Raw genomic sequence first — 24,080 nt, forward strand, 5'->3', positions numbered from 1 at the left:
ACAGCTACTTACCTAGCTCTGGCTCCTTCCACGGCTACATTCAGCCCTGCTGTCTCCTCTAGGGTACCGGTGGAGAACCCGAGGATGTGAGGGTTGAACTTCTTCAAAATGTCTTTAAAAGAGTGAAGCAGACAGCAAAGGTGAGAGGGGATGGGGGCCTTGGGGCTCAGGGGTGGGGTAGGCGGATTCTGGGTCTTTTTAGGGCTGGCTGACTTCCCTCGCTGCAGATCACTTCTTAGCCCTTGCTCGGGGTTGGGTAGAGGCCCTGGCCCAGCTGTAGCAATGGCACTTCTATGTTGCTACTTACTGGGCAGTGTGGTGTGGGTGTCCAAGATGCCATCCCCTCCAATGCTGAGAAAGAGAAAGCACATGAGTTAGGATGACCCTGGCCTGCCACTCCATCAGCCATCACATTTCCAAGTCAGAACATTTCTGAGTCTGCCCCCGGCATGTGGTTCCCACCATGCTCAGGACTGACAGGAGCATCAGGGAGCCTCCTTGCCTCTAGGGCCAGAGCCTGGGAACACAGGCTCATCTCTGGAGGGATGCCCAGGGGAACATCATCAATTGAAAATGAGTGGATAACATCCTCACCTCCAAGAGAGTCCCCTCCAGGATGTGGGTAGGTCGCTGGAGTTGCTTGATCGGGCTCCGAATGCTGTCTATGAAAGGCAGAGAGAAGCCTCCAGAACTGTGCTGGGCCCAGGCCCAGGCCAAAGGTGCTGAGAAGGGCCCCCAAGATCCTGGCAGAGCAGCTGGGACCTGGATTTATCTTTTCTGAGGATGGTACCAGAGTTTCTCCAGACCATGTGATCTCTGCATTGTCTGGACTCCCCTCTCCTCTACACACAACTAGTACCTAAGGCCTGGAAGGACCAAGATTCTTCCCTCCCAACCTCTCGAGCTTTCACCCTTTCTTTTTGTCCTCTGTGCTACATTCCTAGGTGAGGCTTTCACCTCCTTGCCATGGACAGCACTCTGGCCTCCCACCTGACCCCACAGTCTCCATCTTCCCTTCCCACTGGAGTGCCCACCAGCTCGTCTGAGCCCACCTCTTTCTTCACATCCCCAACCCCTGCCAGGTTTTGCCTTTCAGTGGGTCTCTCTTACCCATGGGTCCAAGCCAAACCCTTTCACTAACATTCTTAATTCACCATAGTCTGGTTCCCATTTCCTTTCCATAGTTCAGTCTCTGCTTTCTGGTCCACACAAACCCTCAGGTGTAAGCAAATCGATCTGAAGCAGGAGGGCCTTGGACCAGCCCTACTCAGTTGCCACCCATTCTATCCCTTTTGTGAATGCTGAGCTCCCTCCTTTCCAGCCCTTAAATCTCTTCCTTCTCCCATCCCTTCTCAGCTTCTATCTCCTGTATGTAGCTTTCTCTAAATGCCTTAACTTAAAAAAAGAGAAATTCCTCTTTGAAACTTACAAAAAACATACTCACCGTAGCTAGTGAAATGATCCAAAGATTCCTTTAAACATTAATAATCTACCCCTACCTTATTCATCTCACCTTCTGCCACAGGTTCTAGATCCTTTCCTTGCCCCTTACCCACATGTACACATCACCAGAGCTAATTAATGCTTAGGACCCTGGGCTATATCCTCCCAGAGCTTTGTCCACGTTTATATCAAAATTAACCATGTTCACACACACATGGGGAAGTTGTTTTTCTACAAACAAGAACCCGATCTGAAAAGCCTATGTGTCACCTACATGATTACGTATCTCCTTCTGCATAAATTGCTTATTTTCCCAGCTTGACAAGTTTCTGAAGGGTTATGACTACATCTCAGAATTATTAGCAGAATGTCTTGTGTAGAGCAATAGCTACATAGTTGGCTAATACAATTCATGTAGAGAAACTACACCATATGTAGGAATTGGGCTCCTTCTACTCCAAAGAACACATCTTGAAATGGGGTGAGGAGGCGCTGGGCAGTGTGTGGGTAATCTCCCACCCCCTACTCTGTGAGCCTGAGTAGTTGGAGATGATTTTCCTGATAAAGGCGGGCATACTCAGATAAATCTGCCATAACACGCAGATGAAATGCTTGGAAACAGCGGGGAAGCGGGGATGGAGGGGCACAGTGTCATGGAAGAGTTGATATTTGAACAGGTCTGTCAAAGGGCAGAGAACATTCTAGATTGCCCAGTGAGGTTTTGTTGCTGCCTGGTGGTATTTCAGTGCCTGACACAGGTAGGTTCTCAATCTTGTTAGCTAAATGCTGAACGCAGAGCCAGTGTGGAGAAAGAACGCATTCAGTGCAGGGCCTGGCTGGGTTCCGGGGTGCCCAGGGCCCGTCCCAGCTCAGTACTCACAGTCAGCGCGTCACCCATGGCAGCCACCACTTTGATGTCTCCTGGCCGGAGCACGTGGACTAGGGGAGATGGGCAAAATGACAGATGGTCACGGGGAGTCTTCCTTTTAAAGTATACGCTTGCCTAGGAGTCAGATTCTGCTCTAGTCCCATAGGCTTCTTTCTAACCTAAGGTTTAGCCAATTTGCCTCTTTCATCCATTTGGAGCAACCAAGGCCCTGAAGATAATGGGCCTGATGCCTACGGTTCACTGTGAGAGGAGCCACATTCATGCTGGGGTGGTCCAGGGAAGTGCTAGCTGCGGGAGTTGTGAGCATAGGCAGATGGGACACCATCCCTGACTGTACCTTCCCTGCTCGGGGAGGAGGCCTAGGGCCTGCCACGGGGACTAAACAAATGGAGACGAGAAGTGTGAGCTGTGGAGAGCCCAGGTGGTCACAGGCTAGCTTCTCGTGGGCTGCCCACGATCTGGGCTGCATTGCATGGGAATCTGTAAGTTCGCCTCAGGGCCCTGAGTTGTGTCTGTCAGGTGTCCCACCAACTCGACACTTAGCCAAGTCCTTAACTGCAGGGGGTAATGATGATGTTTTCACTCACCTGAAGTGGGGACACTGTTGGAAGGAGTCCACTCTGTACACAGGAAGTCGCTGCCCCAGTTCTAAATTAACAGGAGGAAAGATACAATGCCCAGCACTCATTGCGCAGGGGGGATAGCTTGAGAACAAGGAGAAGTAACTAAGGAGTTTTTGGTGGAGGCTAGAACTATGCCCCCCTAGGGATCATGTATGGGCAAAAACTGTTCATTGTAGATGGTCTGAGAGGGAAATTAGGAGAAACTGGGCATCTGCCCGCCCCTATGCACAAAACACATTATATGTGGGGCACACGTATGCTGCTCATACAGCTTTTCCCATCTCAACTTACATGGAGCTGGCAGCCAGAGCAAAGGGGTGGGGGAAGGTGAAGTGCTACATGGGTGATCTCCCAAAGGAATGTAGACTTGGATGCCTCATAGAAGATCACACATAGGTTTTGGTGTTGCTGTTTAACAATGAAGCTAATGGACACTGATTATAATGCTGGGCTGCAACAAAAATTGGAATATTTTTAGGAAAATACCATGAAATTTTTATAATTATAAAACTCCTGGCTTTTGCACATCTTCTATATACATGCATCTACGTTTTTGTGAGTTTAACTTAATAGCCAACCCGTTCCTTATGTGTATATAAGTTAGTGCCTATGTAGCCTGGATGCCTTTAGTCAAATTCCCTTGTCTCTTGGATGCAGAGCACATTTTCCAGGTACTGGAGGAAGGGATGAGGTAGGAAGCAGAGGCACAGAAATGACCGGTGTTAGTAAGTTGGAGGAGAAATAGAGTCTCTTCCCTAGAGTCCCAAATACTTGCATGTCCCCAGGAGGGGCTGAAGGACAAGCCCAGTGCTGAATGCACAGTAAGGCTTTGCAAGCAGGTGATAACTATGCGACTGATTCTCTGGGGATGTGATTGCCAGAGGCTTTGAGAACTCATCTCTTCTGTTTAGTCAGAAGATGTTAAAGACAAGCCTTATCAAAAAGTCTCCTCTCCCCTCCCCCCCACAAAAGTCTCCTCTCCCAAGGGAGCAAATAATGAAATGCCCTTCAAGTATTATTTGCTTGGAAAAATAAACAAATAAATATTATTTGCTTGGGATGCCTGGGTGGCTCAGCAGTTGAGCGCCTGCCTTAGGCCCAGGGCGTGATCCTGGAGTCCCGGGATCGAGTCCCACATCAGGCTCCCTGCATGGAGCCTGCTTCTCCCTCTGCCTCTCTCTCTCTCTCTCTCTCTCTCTCACATGAATAAATAAAATCTTAAAAAAAATTATTTGCTTAATCTGATATACTTTAGTTTATTCCAAGAGATTGTTCAATTCATCAAGCTGATGTGGAAATTCTTTTGAAATCAAGAACACACTTGTGTGCAGGTGACAAATATTCAGGCAAAAGTAGTTGAAAAGAAAAAGTTCCATAGCCATGAGCATGAGAAGTATCTCAGATATCTGGTGAGCCAGAGACATGCACATCCCATGCAGATTAAGACACAGGTTGGACTTTGAGCGTGCTCCTCTGTCGTAAGGGGAGAAGCCCACCCTGTACTCTATAGCAGTGCACCCAAATCCCCTGGGAGGGGGTCTTGATGTTAAATGCAGATGCTGACTCCATAGTCCCGGAGGCGAGGCGGTGCTCAGGACTCTTCATTTTTAACAAGTTCCAGGTAATGTTGATGTTGCCTGTCGGGGGGCTACTTTAAATGGCAAGATGTTAAGCGACAACACCTTCTCTGCCTGGGTTTTAACTCTTAGCAGCAGAAGTAAAGGTCTGCGAGTCTGTAAGATCTAAGAGGGTGGGCAGACACCCACTCTGCTCACCTTGGGTACCTAGCACTTGGCACAGTGCCTACCCCACGTAGGAACCCAATAAACCAATAAGAGGGTAAAGAAAGAAGTGCTGGATTGACAAGATGCAGCTAGCATTTCAGTTCTAGTGGATTTGGTCCATGGGTTGCCTGGGACAAGCCCTCCACTGGGCTGAGAGAGGATCCAGGAAAGCCGGACATTGGTTTTACCTCAGCCATGTAGCTCTCATGGCTCATTCCCCAGAGTTCAGCATCTAACAGTCCTCCAATGATTGCATATAAGTTAGTCTCATAGTACTTCAGCTGGCTTATAAAGCTCTGTCCTCAATCATTCCTGCTGCTCTCAATCCATTTTCCACACTGGTCAGGGAGATGTTTTAATAAGGTGTACCAGGTAGTGTCCCCCTCTCCTGGGACCTCCAGTGGTTTCCCACATCTTTCCACCTGAAGCCCCACCTTCTTCCTCAGAGACTGAGATTCCGTGTGACCTGGGCCTTGACAACCCCTCTGATCTCCTCTCCCCACTCTCCACCTTATTTACATACCCACAAGCCACTCTGACCTTCTTTCTCTTCCTCTAATACCCCAGCTGAGTCTCACTTCTCAACCTTTGCACTCGTACATCTGCGTGGGACTCCACCTCTGCTCTCCAGATGGACAGAGTCTTCTCATTGTGCACATCCCAGCTCACATCTCCTCTCCTCAGAGAGACCTGGCCTGCATAGCTCGTGGGAACTTGCCGTCCCTCCTTTGGCCCATCATGCTTTCTCCCACCACCTTCCTCACAGCTGTCCCCACAGCTGAAATGGTCATGTTGAGCTATTTATTGGATGCCTCTTCCAGCAGACTGTAAGCTCCTTGAGGGGTAGGACTCATCATCTGGTCTCCTGCTCTATCTCCCTGGAACACTGCCAGTATGATGACAGAGAAGATGCTCAGTATGGAAAGACCTCTAACTTCCCAAGAATTCCCACCAGCCCCTAGCACGAGACTGTAAATACCATAGGTACTTGGCTGAAACTGGTGATTGAGCCCCTGTCCTGGTGGCTGACAGCTCTGGTCTGGAATGGGCCTGCACTGTAAGGCCTGTTGTGGATCTCTCAGGCCATCTTTGGAATAGCAGTCACTAAAGCCATGGGCTTTGCATCTTTTGGGGTTCCTCAGAGCTAGAACGGTTGACTTGAACCAGACAAGCCCTGAGACCCACCTGGGGATGTGTCAGCTTCCTACTGGGCCAAGAATGAAGATTCTTCCCATTAGTTTCCACCTTGCCAGAAGTTACGGTGCATCATACCCACTGCCTCCCCCTCACCCCTTCTTGAAAAGCTGAGCTGCCTAATCAGGAATGAGTTCTGTGCAAAGGTTGAAGAAAACCAATCCACAGGCACTTCCTCTAGTTGGTTGCTGATCTCAGGAAGCACTTGAGAACATGTTAGGACAATCCTGGGATTTCATGGTTCAGGAACTTTTTTTTTTTTTTTTTTACATTCCAATTTCTAGTACGTAAGAAAGGTACATTTCTGCTTAAGCTCTGTACCACACCCCTGAGTCACAGGCAGGTAGAAATACTTTGTTCCTGAGAGAGGCAGATGTGTGTCAGGTTTACCTCAGTGGCCGGCTTGGTAGGGTAGGTATAGTTGCTGTTCCTGGGAGTTCTCAGGAAGGGATCATTCTACAAGAGAACAGAAACCACAGGGAGAGGTTATCTGACAGCATCGAAGATTACTTAGGAAAGGGGACTAAGAATCCTGTCATCCAGATTTATTTAACATTTCTTTCTTCCTGCATATAAATAGTAAGAATCATATAAACATAATTTAATTCATTCTCTAGAGGGTTCTACATAACAGCTCTGGCAAGGGGGGCACAATAAATGGCCTCAGAAGTGTTCCATGTGTGTTCTACTCAGGGCTCTAGGGTTTGCCTTTTATCCTAGCAATGGAACATCCACCTAATCCTCAAAATGAGCTGTTTTCTTCCCTTCACAGTCTTTCTGGCAAGAGATTCACATCATGGCATTTTTGTCTTTTCTGGAAAATATTATCTATATAATTTTTTTTTTTTTTTGCCTCCTCAGAACTCTGTCTTACTCTCTTTCAGGTTAGATTCATATGGTTGGGTTCATAGATTTAGGCCATGTTTTTATTGTGAAACATCTTCTTCGTTCCCTACCCACCTACTTCATGATCGGTTTGCTCCTAAGCCCAGTCAAGATCAAGTCTATTCAGTTGCAGGGGAGGGTTAGTTGTAGTAGGAAGAAGGAAATGCAGGCAAAGGAGAAACCGGGGAAAAGCAAGGTAATGAGAAAATGTGAAAATGAGATGAAGCAAGAAAGCATTAATAAGACCGAGACCAGGAATCAGCAAGTGACCCTGGGCTGTCAGCACTTTGACAAGATGTGCTCAGTGTCTAACATTTGGGAATAAAACGGGAATGAGAAAGAAGAACTAAAATGTTGGAGCAGAGGGCACTGGGGATCAGATACAGGACCTGAAAACTGATTGCCTGTGGGCTCAACCTAGGCAGGAGACATTTTGCTTTGTTCTGCTTTATTTGGGCCTGGTGTTAAAAAAAAGAAGGATGTGGTGGAGAGGAGAGAAGAGTGTGAATGCTTCAAGAAGTCTTCAGTTCTGGCCCTACCCCTTCCTCTGGTCCCATACACGGTGCTGCTCACCCAATCATGTTCCTGCCTGGCATGGCATCTGAGCTTGCAACCTGCCTCTCCTGAGAGCCCTCATTTTATAGACGGGGAGCAATTGAAGCCCTGGCTGGGGGAGGGGCCAGGTCCAGGAGAGAGCAAGTAGTAAGGGCCTGTCAAGTCAGACCTTTCTGGTTCTACTCCTCACACTGGAGTCAGGCCAGTGAAGATGCTTGTTGGGTAGGCAGAGAGGAAGAGGAAGAGAGGGGCTCAGCCATGGCCTTGGCACTCCCAGCCCCTGGCACAGGCCCTGGCTCTCTGAGACACCATCCGTCTCTCCTTTCCTCTGAGTCCTTGGCCTTCAGAGCTGAACCTCAGGCCAGGGGAGTACTGAGGGCCAAGGGCGGGAAGTGTACAAGGCCAAGGAGCACTCACAATGGCATGTCACCGTCGCTAACTGAGCAGCCCCCGTGAGCATTCCCATGTGAGGAGGGCAATGTGGGAGCATTCTACAAAAAACTGACCCATGTGTGTAAGCCCCCATGTGTTCAGGGCCCTGCCCCAGGTGCTAGAATGGAGGATAAAAAGAGGCTTACAAGCCAGTCGGGCAGCAAACATGAGATGCTAGGAGGCCGTGAAACCTTGGGGACCAGCATGTCCAGTAAGTGCAGAGGAACAGCTACAAGATCTGGGGACATACAGATCTCAAATAGGAGACACGGCGCATGGAGTGTCACTCATGATTGTTCTCCCCCCTTGTCAAGGGAGCTCTGCCTGGGAACAGAGGGCTAGTCACAGAGTGGCCAGCACTGGAAGAACCAGAGGGCCAAGACTCCCCCTGCCCTTCCAGAAGCGCTGAAAGCCAAGCTGGGGAGTCTATCTGGTCATATGACCCAAGGGTTGGGGGAGGGGCCCTCAGAGAGAGGAGGCCAAGTTGAAGGGGTCAGAGGTTAGGGAGACACTGGAATGCTATGGGGAGTGAAACCAGAGCAGGAACAATGAGAACAGGTCAAGGGCAGTGGCAGATAAGTAATCTGGGGTGCTGGGGGTTTGTTTCATTGACCATGGTTGACTCCACGGTGCATGTGTGAGTCAGAGTGGTTTAGAAGGGCCTAGAGCAGTTAAAGTAGAGAAGAGATTCCAGTTAGTGTGAGTCTCCTAGGCTAGACCTGTAACCACCAGTAGCTAGAAAGTGAAGCCAATTGAGTGCCAGCACAAGGCAGTGTTTTCTACAAAGACGGTGTGGCCGGCCTGGGTGGTGACGGGTGGTGGGGGCAGTGCCAGGACAGCCACCTGACGTGAGTCAGCAGTGTGAGTCAGTGGCCTGTAACAGGGAAGGTCGTGTTCATCTTGGCTGTGTTACTAGGTGTGCAGTTCTGTGGTGAAGGAGTGGCGTTTTTCTTCTGTTCTCTGCTGCTCAGACCACACTGGGAAGGTACAGTCAAGCCCAGGCACCAATCCCAAGGGAGCCTCCATTCCAAGGGGACATAGGTACTACACGAGACAGGGCTTGGAAGGCTTGTCTGGGATAGATGGTTGAGGGCCCTGATAGGAAGGCTCAGGGGAAGGGCGGTGGTGGTCATGGGAAGCAGGCTGTAACAGCATGGAATGCCCTCTGACACTTCTACTCAATCCCATCCCACTCAAGCATGCTGGCTCATGATCTCTTGGGCTGATCTTACAACCTGTTAATGGGCAGCCCCTTGGCATTTTGAAAAACGCTGCTTTGAGAATATGGAAGTTCAAGTTTAAGACTGTGGTGAGGCCTCAGGAGGGATGTAGTGGAGTAACTCAGCTATTGCAGGACACACGACTCCAAGGCCCTCCCTGCTGGGATTCCTCAGGTCATAGAATTCTCTGTCCTTAGGATGGGAAGGGCTACGTGACCCTGACCCTGACCGTCAGCACACAACGTGACGAGGCTGTGGCCTGGGGTGGTGGCAGTAGGAAAGGGGCAGGGAAGGGTGGGAGTGCTAGGGGGAGTCCTGTCAGGGCACCTGACGTCCCATACCCATGGAACTGTGGAAACCACCACCTTATGAACAGAAATAGGGAAGTCCTAAGGATCAGAGAATTTGTGGAGAGAAATGCTTCACTCCTGTTTTGACACTTCTTGTTCAAAAATTACTTTTTGAATGGCTGTTTGTTGAGTTTGGGGTGATGGTGGGGTGAGGCAGGATAGGAAAAATTTAGAAGTCCAAAGCATTCAAAAGGCAATAGTGTCCCCCCCATATGGAATGCAAAATACAAACCTTGCTACACAGTAAAGTCAGTACAAGGGAGCCCAACAGACCCCTGCTTTTTCTCAAGATGAAAGACTGGGTGAAGCGGCACTTAAAGTTATCTCAGTTTCTCTCTTTCTCTGTGCCCCGCTCAGGACGTCTCTGTCTGGCTCCCTGCCGTGGCCGATACTCTGATAATACATTGAAGCTGCCTCCTGGGCAAACCTTGCACCATCCAGGGCATCTCAGGGGAAACCTCTCTTGAAGGTTCGAAGAACAGAGCTGGCGTCTGAGAGAGGAGAGGTGAAGGCGCAGGTTGTCCGATGCATGGACATTCCCCAGGCCGCCGGGGAACCGGGCCCATCTCAGCGTGAGGGGACGCGGAGAGAGAGACGGGAACAGAGGTGGGACAGGACGGGGGGAGCACGTCCCCATTGTCGAGACCAAGAGGGACAGCGACTAGGAGAGGAGCTCCATCAGAGCGGCACGGCCTCTGTGACCAGCAGGGACGCATCTCCGGGAGGAGGGGTCCCCACCGACAAAGGCTCCCCAGGAGTAAGAGCAGAGAGAGAAGGCGTGGGCCTTCAGCTGGCTTCCTCTAAGCCCCAGGAGGAGCCGCAGCCGGCTGCCCGGGTTAGGGAAGGCGTGGGCAGAGAGGCAGTGAGGGCAGGAGGAGGACAACAGTCACAGCGCACAGGGAGGCTCGTCAAAAGCTGGCTGGACGGTCATCGGTCCGACCTGAAAGTCTCACAGAGACCCAGGGAGCACTGTGAAGGGCCCGGCCTGGCCTGGGCCTAGGGCAGGGGAGGAGCAGGGAGGAGGCTGAGACAGCTCTCCGGTGCTCCCATCCGTCCGGGCCCCCCTCCTCCCCGCTGGGTCCTGCCTGGAGCCTCTATGTTTAGACACAGCGAGGACTAAAATATGTGCTGCCTGGCCCCTGTCAGCTCACACTGAGATGCTGGTGGACTTTTATAGAGCTCTAAGGCGCACGGGGGGAGCAGATGGGACGGGGGGAACGCAGAGTGCTGCTCTGCCTGGTGTGGTGAAGCTGGGCTGGCCAACAGATGGAGCCTTTTGGAATGGGGTTGCCTGGCAACCGCTTCTCCCAGGCTGGGCTTCTATGGTTTCGGTTTTGAGAGGTTGGCTTTTCTCTCCTCTGCTTACCAGTGGCTCAGTCGGGCTCCCTCCAAAAGGAGGAGCAGAGCCCGCTGTGGCCTGAGATGCTGGTTGGAGTGGCACCTTTTTGGGGGCTCCTTGCCTGATCTGGGGCGGAGAGTGACCCGGTCACCTGGAGGCCCACGGTGATAGACCTCTCCCTGACCCAGTGCCTAGGCTCCAACCAGGTACTTAATAAATGTTTATGGGGAGGAAGAGCATGGGACGGCCCCCTGGAGTGGGTTGTTAATACTTTTACTGTTTAATGGAAGGAGAATTGACAGATTGGCGAGGATTTTCCACGGCTTATGTTCACTCTGGCCATACGGGTTGTTAAAACACCCGAATACTTACCTCCAGTATGGTTTACAGCCACTGCTCTGAGTCCCCGAATGCCCCCCGCTACCCTGGTCACCTGGCCCCTCCCCTAGAAACTCTTAGACATGCTCAGGATCTAGTAATTAAACAGTCCACACCTGGCACAGTAGGGCCCCCTGGGATGCTGTCCCGGCCCTCTGGCCACATCTGACCACTGGACTGGAGGCACCTATGTCACATCATTTGACTATTCTTTTGTTGCAAGCCCTAGACCCAGCAACTGAGCCCTTTGCTACCACGGCCTTGACTTCTCCCTCCCTTCTTCCCATGGGCCCTGCTCTCCTGAAGGTGCAGGAGGCTGGGCCGGGGGAGGCAGCGGATAGGAAGCATGGGTGTGGGCAGGGGTGCCCACTCTTTCTGGAGCCCTGGCAGACACAGGGGGGAGCTGCAGGTCCATTTCCCTGCTCAGCCAGGAGGGCGGGAGAGGCTGAGGCAGGCTGACCCAGGAGGGAAATCCAGCCTCCCAGACGGGGTCAGGTCCTTCTGCTTTTTACTGCTGCTGAGGGCCCTCTGGCTTCGGCCTTATTTGGTTAAAAAGCCATTAAGACAGGGCCTAGGAAAGGGAGCTGAAAGCAGTGGGAACATGAACCTGCCCCCACCCTAGGCCTGAAATCAAGTTTAACAACCACTTACATTTTCTCCTTAAAAGGAGCCCTGAGCTGAGTCCTCGCCCCCATGGCAAGGCTGGTCCTCCACACAGCTCCCTGGTGCCCTGTGCCGCTCTCCTCTTTGACCCTGTCCCCACGGGGAACTCGCCCTCCAGGCTCTAAGACCACTAACCACAACTTCAGAGCTAGCTGGCTTCTCACGGAGGCCTCTGACCTGCAGTCAGACGTGCCCACCGGCCCCAAGCACTGCTGCCCAAATGAGCCTTCTTGCCACAGTTAAGGCTTCTTGGCGCCCCCCCCCCCGCCAGCTCTCTGCCTAATCCACTGCCTCTGCCTGGGCTCAGGCTTCCCTTCCACCTGCTTCTCCCATCCTCAGAGAAGTGCTTCTTCTGCACCCTCTCCTCTCCTCAGTCCCTGTGGCCTTCCTCCCACCCTCTGAGGTTCTCCTGTGCCCAGCGGGGGAGCTGCAGTGCAGGACCAGGGCAGGGCCAGGTCTGAGCTCTGGTCTCTGGAAGGGGCGCAGAGCAGGTGCTCCCCCATTACCTGGGTGGGGCAGGAGAGGGCTATATTTGCTGTCAGGTCCAGGGTTTCCGTTTTCCTTCCCAGCGGTTCAAGCTACAGAGGAAGAAAAGACAGACCAGCTGAAGTGAGCATTCCCTGGCAGCACCTTGGGGTGGAGACAGCTCACAGCCTGATGGCAGGGGCTTTGGCCTCCTCTCCTGCTGTGCTGGGGGACACTGGGCAAGCCCTCTCTGCTTCTCCAGGACTGCATCCTCAGAAACCCCTAGGACTCGGCGGGCAGGGCTGGCAAGAGCCTTAGATAACATGGTTTACGTGGCCTCGCCCAGCTGCTGGCACACAGAAGATGTTGAACAAGCATGAGGAGGTCTGCTGGCATTCCTCAGGGAGTCCCTCCTCCCAGCTCAAAGCACAAGGAGATCCTGGAATCCTAAGGACTCCATATTTTCGGTTCTATAGACTTCTACAGGGGTGCCAGCCACTGCTCCTTTATACCTTACTTGCAAAAAGAATCCAAGAACAAGCATCATTTCATAGGGGATGGTGCTCTGCTAGACTAGAGCCCCCCAAACCCAAGGATATCCCACTTATGTTACCATATTGACCCAAAGGGCTCTGGAGAGCTGGGTGTGGAATTTCTGACTTGGGTGGAGACAGTCTGGAGCGAAGAAGGATGTATCCAGGCGTCCATCCTGAAAGAGAGAAATGGATTTCTTCACAATCCTGTTGGTACAGTGGGCAGAGAGAGGGGCCACAGGTGGTCAGCCTGACCCCTGGGATTGGCCACACAGTGCCCCCCTGGAAAAAACTCTAAGTCACTGGAAGGTAAGAACAATCCCACAGACTAATAGCCATGGGTGACTGCAACCCCCCACCCTCCTTTCAGGTCCTATAATTCTCCTTTTTAAATGTTTTTAAAAAGCATCATATTTATTTTTAGGCACAGTTGTGCAATGCCCTAGCCATGCCACTGTCCAGGGGATGAGATCCTAGTCCCTGAGGAAGTCTCAGCCAACCAGCAAGGAAAAGCTACTTCCCAGCCCTTGGCCAGCTGGTTCCAGTGGTCTCAGCGGGGACAATGGGGCAGAGCTCTGAGGACAGGCTCGGGCAAAGCTGACACCAGGGCAGCTGCCACCTTCATCTCTCTGGAGGTGATTGGGGTGCCCGAGGCTGCTTCTAGCTTCCATTCAACTAGGTGAGGCCCATAGAATAGAGGCCCAGGTGGAGAGAACCAAGTCCCCATCCCAGCGTGCTCACAGAGCTCTTCTGCTCAATGTTGTCAGGGGGAGAACATGGGCAGGGGCTGCAGGGCCCCATTACCCTCTAGCACTTCAGTGGCATGTGGGTGGCAGAAAATGAATACATCTGAAGTTGGATATGTTCAAATCATGCCTCTCTGTCCCTTATTCCCTATATTTTTGAGGAAGGATATTTCACACCTCTGAACCTCTGTTACATGGGGCTGAAGAAGGTCATTGTGAAGACTTTGCTTAGGGCAAACACAGGGCTTGGGACGTGGTAGGTGCTCAACCAAGTGGAGGCTGCTCTCAGTGGTCATGGGAACGTCCCACGTCAGGCTGCCTCTAGGAGCACAGCTCAGGAGTTCAAGGGGGGCTGTGCCACCAGACCAGCATCTAGACAGCTGCCAGTGTCTTTCCCCATCGTAGTCACAGGCTCATGAAAACCCTCGGCATCTCTGCCTTGAATTTCTTCTTCCTCCTTCCCAGGAGCCCCAGTGGGGAGGGCAGCAAGCATACCGCCAGGATGGGGAGCTGGATGTTGCGGAAGAAGGGCTGCAGAACCACGGAGAAGTCCTCCCGGGTGTCGTAACGGCCTGACTCCACCAGGTCCCGCATGCTGTTCTGGGGACACACACAGGGTATGTCAGCACTGGCCCTGGGTAGCCTGAAAGCCCAGGGTTAGAGAGCCAGGGAGCAGTGGCTAGCACCCCTGCCCCCATCTTCCTACACAAGGGGGTGACTCAGGCCTTCCCCTGAGAATACAAACACATGCAAACCTCTTTCTGGAGAATTGCAAACAGGTTGGTTCACCTTTTGGATTTGCTTTTAAGTGAACTACAAGCTCTGAAAGGTGAGGCAGGAAGTCCCACAAAGGAGAAGAACCTGGAAAGAGTCTTCAGAGAGGCCCTGGGGATTCAGGACCTGCAACCTCCCTTATTTGCATCCTGCCTGTTGAGACAGGGAGGCTGGGGGAGGAGTAGAGGCAGTCGGGGGGCCTCTGGGGTGCAGGGAAGAAAAAGGCCAGCCCTGGGGGTACCCAGAGCTACTGATCTCTTTAGGCCAAGCACAGGATGAAGCCACCAAGGGCACACAGGCCACAAAGGCTTTTCTACCTGGATTCCTTTGGGATCACTCTAACTGAGGCTCTTGAGACACTTCAGCCAGGTGGGGCAGAGGAAGGGCTCAGATGGTGACATCCCTCAAACCCTGACTAGCTCTTCCCTTCCCTGAGTGTGGGTGTGGTGATTGGGTAGGGGAGAGGCCCCCAAAAGGTGCCCTTCTTGGTCTCACCTGGTAGGCTTGGGTGATGGCCTCCAACCTGGCCAGCTCTTGGGAGCTCTCTCGAGGGGTCAGAACGCAGTTACATAAAACGCTGCACAGAGATAGGGGGGTGGGAAGGAGGACCCAGGGCTGAAGCTCTGGTCAGAGCTGGAGCTCTGGTCAAAACTGGTTCTGCTGCGTGGAGTGACTTGCTTGAGCCCTGGCCTGAGAGCAACTGTGCGCTGAGGCCCCGGTGCACAGTCTCAAGGGGCAGGTCCCAGCGGTGTGTGAGTGAGCTCCCCCTCCTACTGAGAGAGTGCAAATGCTGGACGGCAGGCTCTGGGCCTGCAGGAAATTATGCTGAACAAATGAACTTAGGTGATGAAAGGTCAATGTTTAATTTCTCAGGATAAAATTAAAATGTATCCTGTGGTATTGGAGCTTGTATTTGGGGGTCTCCAATGCTCATGGCCTCAAATGCCTGCTTAGTTCACATTAGTGTCCCACCTTCATTAGGAATTGTCCATTCCTAATGAATCTGAATGAGTTTCATCAGGAATTATTTCAGGCTCATGAAATATATCTAACGTTCAAACAGATATTACCTCTAGAGCCCTGAGAGTAGTGCTGGGCACACGGTAGTTTCTGTAAAACTATGTGTTAGAGAAATAAATGTACATATAAGGTATGAAGGTTAATAAAACACATACCTGTGCGCTTCTCACCCCACTTAACAAAACACCCTCTTTCTGAAGTCCCCAGTATGCTCCTTTCCCATAAAGCCAACTGAATGATGTGGATAGTTTCTCTACTTTCTGTTTCAATTTGACCATATACATATACAACCCTATGTGTTTCCCCTTTTCAAGAGCTGGGCCACATGGGGTCTCAGACACTGGCCTTTGTCCCCGTCCTGACCCTCTCCCATGTGGCTCCCATGTCACACAAAGCTCCATCTCAGAGCTTCCTCCTGGCATCCTGAGGTTGGGTAGGTTGGGGCCCACCTCCAACTCCTCAGAAGGGTGTGGTCCTGACATATGCCCCCCTTTGCAGACTTGGACACATGGATACACCAAGTCTCAAAGACCCCGAGGAGTCACTATGGGAGCTAGACCAGGAGATGGGAGTTTCTCTGGTTGGGGACAGCCAGCCCCTGCCTACCTGGCCTGCTGCACAGGACACTTGTCTGGATTGCTCAGGAACACCTGTCTCAAGACGCTGGGGCTCATGAAGTCCACGAGGTTGACCAGGGCTCTGGGCACCTAAGGGCAAGGCTGCAGGTGAGAGAGGGGGCTCTGGGGGCTCCTTCCTCAAGCTGCCTTAGGATCCTGAGAAGTAGGAACTAGCTCTAGGGTCCCTATGGAACTCCAGCTCAGTTGTCCCTGAGTGGAGTTTTGGGAAGGCATCTACAACAGGATCACTGCCTACACAGGATCACTGCCTAGGGCCCATGCAGGCTATGCCACCCACACTAGCTGCAGCAAGAATGACACCTCCTGGCATAGGACAATATGGCAGATGTGAGTCTAAATGCTGACAGTTCAGCTCCATTCAGCCATCAGTTAGTGAGCTTCAAATGTGCTGAGCTAGGTGCCCGATTTGCCATTTCCCTCTAGCCAAACGTGGACCATCTCTGCTGAGTAGGCCTGGAGACTCAGCCACCCAGAGAAGCGTGTGGGAGTTGGAGGGCTCTCCCTGGGCAGCTGGAACAGTTTGCCTATGTCAGGAGTTGAAAAAGAATAAGCTCTTGGGAACAGGACCAGAGAGGGGTTGCTCTAGATACAGTCCATGGTATAGTGTGGGGGGCCCAGCCTGGGAGCCACCCTGCTGCTGCCACCAGGGAATGTGTCAGGTCATGGAGGGGACAATTAGCATACCAGCTGCCTTCTTTTCATCAAGCCTGAGATCCTTCTGTGCTGATTCCAAACTGAATAGGCTTCCTTGGGGGTAGACCCCAATCTTTGGAAAGGGAAGGAGTCCATACCCTTGGCTGTCTCCTTCAGGGGAGGGCATCTCTCACCTTCTTTCCCCAACCACCTTTACCCTCTACATGCATGTGTCCAGCTTGTCAGAGCCTCTACCCACCTCTCTATGCAGGACATCCAAGGCGTTGCGGAGGTGATAAAAAAAGTTGGCTGCAGAATACAGATTCTGGAAGGGCAAGGGAGGGAGAGGAGGAGCTGGTTCAGAAGAGGGAGGAGTGGGGCCTTCAACTTCAACCCCTCTGGTTCCATCCCAAGGACTTCTCCTCCCTCTGGCTTCTGGCTGTGACCAGCTCATCATGTTAGAACCTGAACAGTTGATTACTGGCTATTAACAAAGATGGGCCAACTAGAAGACTGGAACCTTCAGCCAGAGCTTTAGTTTAAGAGTTGAATGTGTGGGTCCTCCATCCTACTGCTGGGGTTTACATCTCCCCACTTCCTGAATTCTCAGGAATTGTAAGAGTGGAGCAGAAGCACCATATTTGCCACCTGCTACCTCATACCACTTGGGACATGGAATTAGAACCAAAAACCTGAGGGTCATGGGGTAAGAGGAGGCACACACACACACACACACACACACACACACACACACAGAGGCTTTGGACAGTCCCAGGGTTGGTTCTAGAGACTGTTCTCAGAGAGCACATCTAAGGTCTTTTGGTCAATATCAGGAGCAATGAGTAGGCCTGGCTGTCCCCCCTTACCGAGTCTGTGCAGTAGTCACATAAATCACTGCCTCCAATCAGCACTGTGATAATCTTCCAGTCCTCTTGGAAATTCACTCTCTATATAGAAGGAGGAAAATGCTTGATGATTTCCAACAAACAAACAATGCCACAGCTCTAGGAAATCCATTCAACCCTCTAGGACTTCCTTGCCCACTCAAAAGAATAGAATCTGAAACTCAGAGCTGAAAGAATTTTAGAAGCTTATTTATGGACCACAGAACCTTAGCATCAGGAGGGACTTTCAAGATCACTGTGATCAGTGACAACCTAACCACCCACACTCCATCACTATGGACATAATCTCCTCCAGACACGGGCTGTCCTACCACAGCTTAAATGCCTCTTATATTGACAGTGGCTCACTGTTTTCATGGCAGAGCATTCCATTTGGGGACTTCAGTGGGTTAGAAAATTAGTGTTTAAAAATAACTATAAATCCGACTCACATGGTCATCTTTCATCCTCTGCACCAGAGTCTGGACTTGGCTCATAAGTTCCCTGAGAAGGAGAGGAAATTGGTCCTATTAAGGAATAGTGTCTGGATTTTTTCTCCTAAAGGCTCTGGACTGGAGGTTTCCATGGCATTGTCTCCATTGTGTGAACTACCAGAGACCCCAACAAAGAACTATTTGTCTGGTCCAGAGAGTTATTACAACAAACAACTCTTTGCAAAGCTAATTGTCTGTCCTGAAGCTGCAGTCGAGGGTACTGTCAATTGTACTTGTTACTCATGGTCTCCTTTCAAGGACTTCACATGCAACCTGTCTTTTAGGATTCCATGCTAGGAAACCATTCATCTCCTTTGAAGGACTGGTATAGATTATGAAAGTAGAGTCATGACAGTTTTAGCATGCTTCCTCTTTTTCCCCTGGCTGCCAGGAAGCTGACAGTTTGATGTTCAGGTATAATAATCACAAAAATGCTCATCTTGACCCACTCCCCACCACCACTGGCTATGATTTTTCTCAGTTACAGTTACTTCCATTATTTTTTTCATTAACTTAGCCAGATGCTTCTTTTAGAAAGAGGTGGGGAATAAATATATGCTTACACGTGCCTGCGTTTATAATTCATGGGAAGGTTAGGTCTCAAGCATCCTGAGCTCCCCACTAGTTCAAGCCCTCGTTATAGGTCTGGGTGAGATGGAGCCCTGGCACGGTGATTTCCTGGGACCTGTGGGTGGGTCCATCTGTCCTCAGGTGTTTCTGCTGCCAAGAAGGGTCTTCCCAGGTTGGAGGAGCAGGTTGGAAAAGCTGTGCCCATCAGCTAGAAGAGTGTGGGCCTGGGCTGGAAGGTGCCAGCGTGTTGGAGGCCCAGATGGCTGGGAAGCTCAGGCTGCTGGGGCTGCTAGGAGCAGGGTGAGGGACCTCCTGAGATCACCATGGGGAATTAAGTAGTCCTGCTTCAGCTGCTTCTGGGTTCTCAGTCGCATTTCCTACTAGCTCCATAACAGGGCTAGGGTCAGGCTATAACGTGTTGCCCCAGAAGCCTCCAGGGATGGAGATTCCCACTTGTTCATTCACTTTTTGGCACTCCCTGATCTTTTCAGGGAACTGCCACTTGTGAGGCTTTGGAGAGCAAATCTCTCTAGCACCATTATGCCATGGTGAGTATTACAAGTTGGATAAGGTTAGTAAGTTAGTTGAATGATTAGAACATGCTGCCCATGAAGCAAGGTCAGGAGTTCAGCCTCTAGGGACATGCCTCCTGTCCCAGCTCCAGCCTCTCTGGCTGCTCTGCTACAGCCTTAGTCACAGGGGCAGCCAGGGAAGAGAGTGGCTCAAGACCTCTCAAATCATTGCTGCAAAGGGAGAAATGCCCCCTTTGCATATGGAGGTCAGTATTACAATCTTAAAGGGGACTACATGCCTCCCACTCTGTCCCCCACAGGCCCCCCTCCCCCAGATGCCTTACTCAGCCTTTGCTCTAGGAACAGCCTGATTAAGGAATGCATTTGTGTCATTGGCATCACCGGTGCCCACCGCGTAGCCTGTGAGATTTCCATTAAACTTCCGAAGGATATCTGGAAGAGAAGGGGAGGAACAGGACACAGGGAATTTAAGAGGGAAGGGCAGGTTCCTCAGAGTAGACTTTATTACTAAGGACATGCAGCCAAGGGAGGTGGGGAGGGAGAGGGTGTGTCTGGCAGGAATTGGGGCTCTCTGAGAGGAAGTGACCTGATGACATGGTGGGCCAAGGCTGCAAGCCCCTCTCAGCTTCCCTCCTCTCCCCTCCTCCCTTTCTTCCTCCCTTCCTTCACAGTACAGGGAATGTTCACCATCTCATCTGATGGTCTCTGCACCCTCTGGGCCAGTTGAAAAAAACCCAAGGCTCAGAGTATTTGGTGACTTGCTCTAGGTCACTTGGCAAGCACAGAGAAGAACCAGGGCTTGAACTCAGGCCTCAGGGCTCCAAAGAGAGTGTTTATGATACCCCCTTCAGCCACCTGTCAGTGAGCCTCTCCTCCAACTCAATGGCAGTATGCAAAGATTATTTCCTCCTTTCTTAGCTGAGAGATACTCTTAGAAAGGGGGAGGGTCAGGTGGAACCAGTGAACAGACTCAAGCTCCTGGTGGGTACTTACTCGGTAGGGTGGTCACGTTCTCCAGGGAGCCGTCCCCTCCTGAACTGTAAGGAGTGAGCAAACCAGTGAGAGAGAGTTTATGAAAGAGCACCCCACCTTTCTTAGTGCCTATGCCATCCGGTGCCTATAAGATGTACCAGACCCTCTGAACTCTTCGTATTGGAGAAACTCTAAGTATGAATTCCCTAGACGGCTAGTTCCGCCCAAGTCCAGAATTTGAAGGCAAAAAAGAGCTGCTTCTTTTTCCCACCGAGTCAGGAAGGAAAGCACTTAGCTGAGGATATACTAGGTGCCCAGCATGTACTAGATTCTCTACATTAGTTACCTAACCTCCTGACAAAACAAGCTTCTGATACAGATGCAACTATCCCCATTTGACAGAGGAAGAAGCTGAGGTACATTGGGGTTAATTAACTTTTGAAAGGTAACTGAAAACCAGCTTGAGCTGCAAACCTTTGGAAAATGGATTAGCTCTCCTCTGCCCAGTGGGGAGCTAAATTCCACTGGGAGGTTCAGGGGATGGCCTCTCTTGCCTTCCAATGCCCAACCTGATTTTATGTACTTGAATCTAATTTCATGGTTCTCAGGCTAACCTTAAGACACACTCAAAATTACATTTCCTTTCATGCATTTAAATTGAATACATGTGGGAGGCCAGGAGAGAAGTATTTCTATTTTAACAAAGTCCAATGTTCAAATGTATTTACTGTTTTTCCTTTTTCCTGCACTTCCCTCCTCAATGCCAGCATATTATTCCAGGTCAACAGATTTTGAGAACACAGCGTTAGCATCCAGCCCACCAGTATAGACTTCCAGAGGACAGGGCCATGAATTGAAGTCATGGCTGTTCTTCATTCAAGGAATTGCTTGGAATGAAGACTGGTTTCTACGAGGATGGTCAAGTCAGAGGTTCTGCAGCCCCAGGCGGGAGAGAGAAATAAGCCCGGTGAGCCCTGCCCTTATACCTCACTCAGGTGTCTCTCTCCCGTCTCCCATCCCATGTCTGAACCTAACTTGGCCAGTGGTTGGACCTTTGTTCGAGCTTCTGATTCTACTCCAACTGTGCATGAAGCTTGCTGCGTTAGCTGCTTCCTAATCCTTCTTTCTTTTGACTAAGTGCATTTAATCAGAACACTTTACACTTCAAAGGGAATTAGAAATCCATGTATCTTCTCCAATCACTGTGTTCTAACTCAGCCTCCTTTTCTTCTTCAATAAGCATATATACACAAGCATGGGGATATACCGAAACACACACATCAAGTACTTTGTAGTGTCATTTGTCTAAAAGCATCTTTGTTTTAGATGCTGTAGCTGACCAAGTCCAACAGGCTACAGAAATCTCTGAGTGAACATTTCTAGGAGAAAGAGAATTACACAAATAAATATGGACACAAAAATATTTAAGCCCTCATTTTGATCAGAACTATATGACATGTGAAAGAAAACAGACCCATATCAAACAGCTAGTTAGTATGTGATCCTTCTGATTAATTTATATTAAACCATGAGCTCAAAGCCTGGGTTTTGTTAATCTATTGTCATCTGTCGTGCACAGAGAATTACAGAGTAGATACTCAAGACATTTGTGGAAGGAATTTCAGTGAGATTGAACACGTAATTAATTTTTAAACATTTTTTTTTGGTAGGCAAATTTTATTTTGGTCTTTGATACCAAAAAGGCACACTTATTTATAACAACTGAAGAAAAAGCAATGCTCTAAATGACCATGACCTCTGGGCATGCCACACAGTTAAACTAGCCAAAGCTGGCACCTGTCCCTGCTGTATGGTTCTCTCAGGTCAAGGGGCCTTGGAAATAGTCACGGCCAAGCCTCTTCCTACAGGTCCTGCTCCTGGCAACCCAACTCCAAAGAATTCTGGGTCATCTTCCCTGTCTGACTCTATGCAGTCCCCACCTCTCCACTTTGTCTCCTTGGAGGAAGAGACTCAAATTATATTCTTAATTTACCTGGAATCATTCATTGCCTATTGTTTCCAAATAAGAAACTTTAATGGCTTCAGAAAATTGCTTTTCTCAGGTCAGCCTACTAAATGGACATTGCCCAGGGGATGCTAATAGGTTTTGTGAACAAAGAAAGGATTAAGAGAAACATTGGATTAAACAGGTAACAATTTAAGCAGATTTCTTCAGGGAAGGCTCCTCAGAGCGTTAAATATGCTAACATACATGTGAGTTCTCCACAAGAAGGATATAGTGAGTAATGTTCCCTCCCCAATACGAAGAATCTTGCCCTGCTCAGGAACCTGTGGGGGGCTGGTGTTCCATGGAATACTCTTTGGGAAACACTAGTCTATTTCACCCAAGTGTCAAACTGTATCTCAGGCTCTGACCCAGTTTCCATCATTAGCGTGAGTGGATCTTGGGGCAGGTATCTGAAACATTTAGGAAAAAAAAGGGGTATAAAGGCACAGCAGCCACTGAGTGGGCAAGGCTATTCAGTAAGACTTAGAACCAGAGGACTGAAACATCAGGCCACACCTGGCCTCCCCTAGAGGGGGAAATAGAGCAAGGCTGAATGTTTCCATTGCCAGCAGAAGACTGCCTGTTTGTATCTGAATCCTAGGAATCTGTCCCATTGGGCGGTAGGGTGGAGCATGTCACCTCCCTTCCCCGTACCACACCACCAGGTGTGATTTCCCACACCATGACCTGAAGCCACCCTCTTCTCTAGGCAAAACCCAGAACAGCTGGCACCAGCTCATGCTGTTTCTGGATTGTATGTCATAGCTCTGCTTTCTTTCCTCCCCTCTGGCTTCTTTTGTGCTCGCAGCCTCAGTAACGTTTGAGGCAAGGTTCAGTTCTGTTCCAGCCCATTAGAAGCCCTCAATCCAGCTGTGGGGATGGGGAAAGGTGGGGGCTGGGGAGCTGGGAGGACCACAGAGACTGGTCCTCCTGCTACCCATGCCCCGGGTCCTCTCTCCCACACCCCCACCTGGGAAGACCTTCCCCTCTGGGGCTGGCCTCAGGGTTGGCCAGAGAACAGCCATAGACTCAACCATCCCCACACTGTTCCTTCTCACTTTTCTGGAAGAAATGTTCCATTTGAATTCACTTAGCAGGAAAGGGAGGAGGCAAGCATGTTCTCTGGCTGCAAAACTTCTCAGCACTCTGCCCTCTCCTGGCTGGCCTTGTTCTAGTTGTTTGGAATTCTGGGCTAATTGCCAATTACCGTGAAACCTCCATAAACACGAACTTCTTTGGGAAAGAAAGAAACTGAAGAACACCCGCCCACAGCCAACCACTCACCTGGCTTGTCCTGAGCATTTTTGCCTCCCACCTGGAACGCCCCTTTTCTCATCTATCTAATTGGTAATCTGTCAATTCCTACCTTCTCCGGAGCTTTCCTACTCCCTCTGCTCTATTCCTGTAGCCCTCAGGCATCTTTTATTTTTTCAAGATTTTATTTATTTGAGAGAGAGAGAGCGTGCACAAGAATGGGGAGAAGCAGAGGGATAGGGAGAAGCAGACTCTCTGCTGAGCAGGGAGCCTGTTACAGGACTCGATCTCAGGACCCTGAGATCATGACCTGAGCCGAAGGCAGATGCTCAACTGTCTGAGCCACCCAGGCTCAGCACTTGCCAGTTGAGCATGAGCATCTGCCTGTTTCCTGGAACTCGCCTCGCACACCTGCCTCAGTGTCTAGTCTGGTGCAGGCACCCGGGAAGGGCTCAGGGCTGGTGAGTCTGTCTCCGTCCTTTCCTCCTGAAGTGGTGTGTTGTATTTCAGGGTTTTCCAGACAGATGTGTACATATAGGTAAAGGCAGAGGCGTGAGTACAGAATGACACAGATAAATACATATAGACAGCAAACAGACGGAGATCTTCACATGTGCATATACATGCAAACAGGCAGGTGAAGATTCAGAGGTTTGGTGCTTTTCGGGTGCATTTCATGTTAGATCTGTGGACCCAGGAGTCCGGCAATAACCCTGGTTTTCTTTTTCTGCACAATTAAAGAAAAAAAGTTATCCACAATAAAATATATCCTCTCCACTCACCATGTGGCCGCATTTTGCA

The 24,080-nt window shown here is 50.5% G+C and overlaps 1 protein-coding gene and 1 long non-coding RNA gene across 7 annotated transcripts in view; one reads left to right on the plus strand and one right to left on the minus strand.

Annotated features, from left to right (window-relative positions):
* LOC140600015 (uncharacterized) lies at positions 1 to 24,056 on the plus strand. Its single transcript, XR_012003196.1, has 4 exons — positions 1 to 140; positions 9,733 to 13,062; positions 13,965 to 14,116; positions 20,785 to 24,056. It is a non-coding gene; the product is annotated as an uncharacterized lncRNA (long non-coding RNA).
* The window catches only part of PLB1 (phospholipase B1), a 137,140-nt gene that overhangs the window by 18,168 nt on the left and 94,892 nt on the right, over positions 1 to 24,080 (minus strand). For all 6 annotated transcript variants that reach the window (XM_072767412.1, XM_072767413.1, XM_072767417.1 and 3 more), the window contains 16 exons: positions 20,039 to 20,082; positions 19,369 to 19,477; positions 17,901 to 17,952; positions 17,431 to 17,511; positions 16,824 to 16,889; positions 15,900 to 16,000; positions 14,769 to 14,850; positions 13,995 to 14,099; positions 12,834 to 12,929; positions 12,262 to 12,333; positions 6,324 to 6,389; positions 2,920 to 2,980; positions 2,324 to 2,382; positions 595 to 662; positions 308 to 351; positions 13 to 112 (listed from right to left, as the gene is read on the minus strand). In XM_072767412.1, coding sequence (XP_072623513.1) covers positions 13 to 112; positions 308 to 351; positions 595 to 662; positions 2,324 to 2,382; positions 2,920 to 2,980; positions 6,324 to 6,389; positions 12,262 to 12,333; positions 12,834 to 12,929; positions 13,995 to 14,099; positions 14,769 to 14,850; positions 15,900 to 16,000; positions 16,824 to 16,889; positions 17,431 to 17,511; positions 17,901 to 17,952; positions 19,369 to 19,477; positions 20,039 to 20,082 — 1,206 coding nt within the window. The remainder of the gene's footprint in view (positions 1 to 12; positions 113 to 307; positions 352 to 594; positions 663 to 2,323; positions 2,383 to 2,919; positions 2,981 to 6,323; positions 6,390 to 12,261; positions 12,334 to 12,833; positions 12,930 to 13,994; positions 14,100 to 14,768; positions 14,851 to 15,899; positions 16,001 to 16,823; positions 16,890 to 17,430; positions 17,512 to 17,900; positions 17,953 to 19,368; positions 19,478 to 20,038; positions 20,083 to 24,080) is intronic.

Source organism: Vulpes vulpes, chromosome 8 (assembly GCF_048418805.1).
Source record: "Vulpes vulpes isolate BD-2025 chromosome 8, VulVul3, whole genome shotgun sequence".
NCBI classification, from domain to species: domain Eukaryota; kingdom Metazoa; phylum Chordata; class Mammalia; order Carnivora; family Canidae; genus Vulpes; species Vulpes vulpes.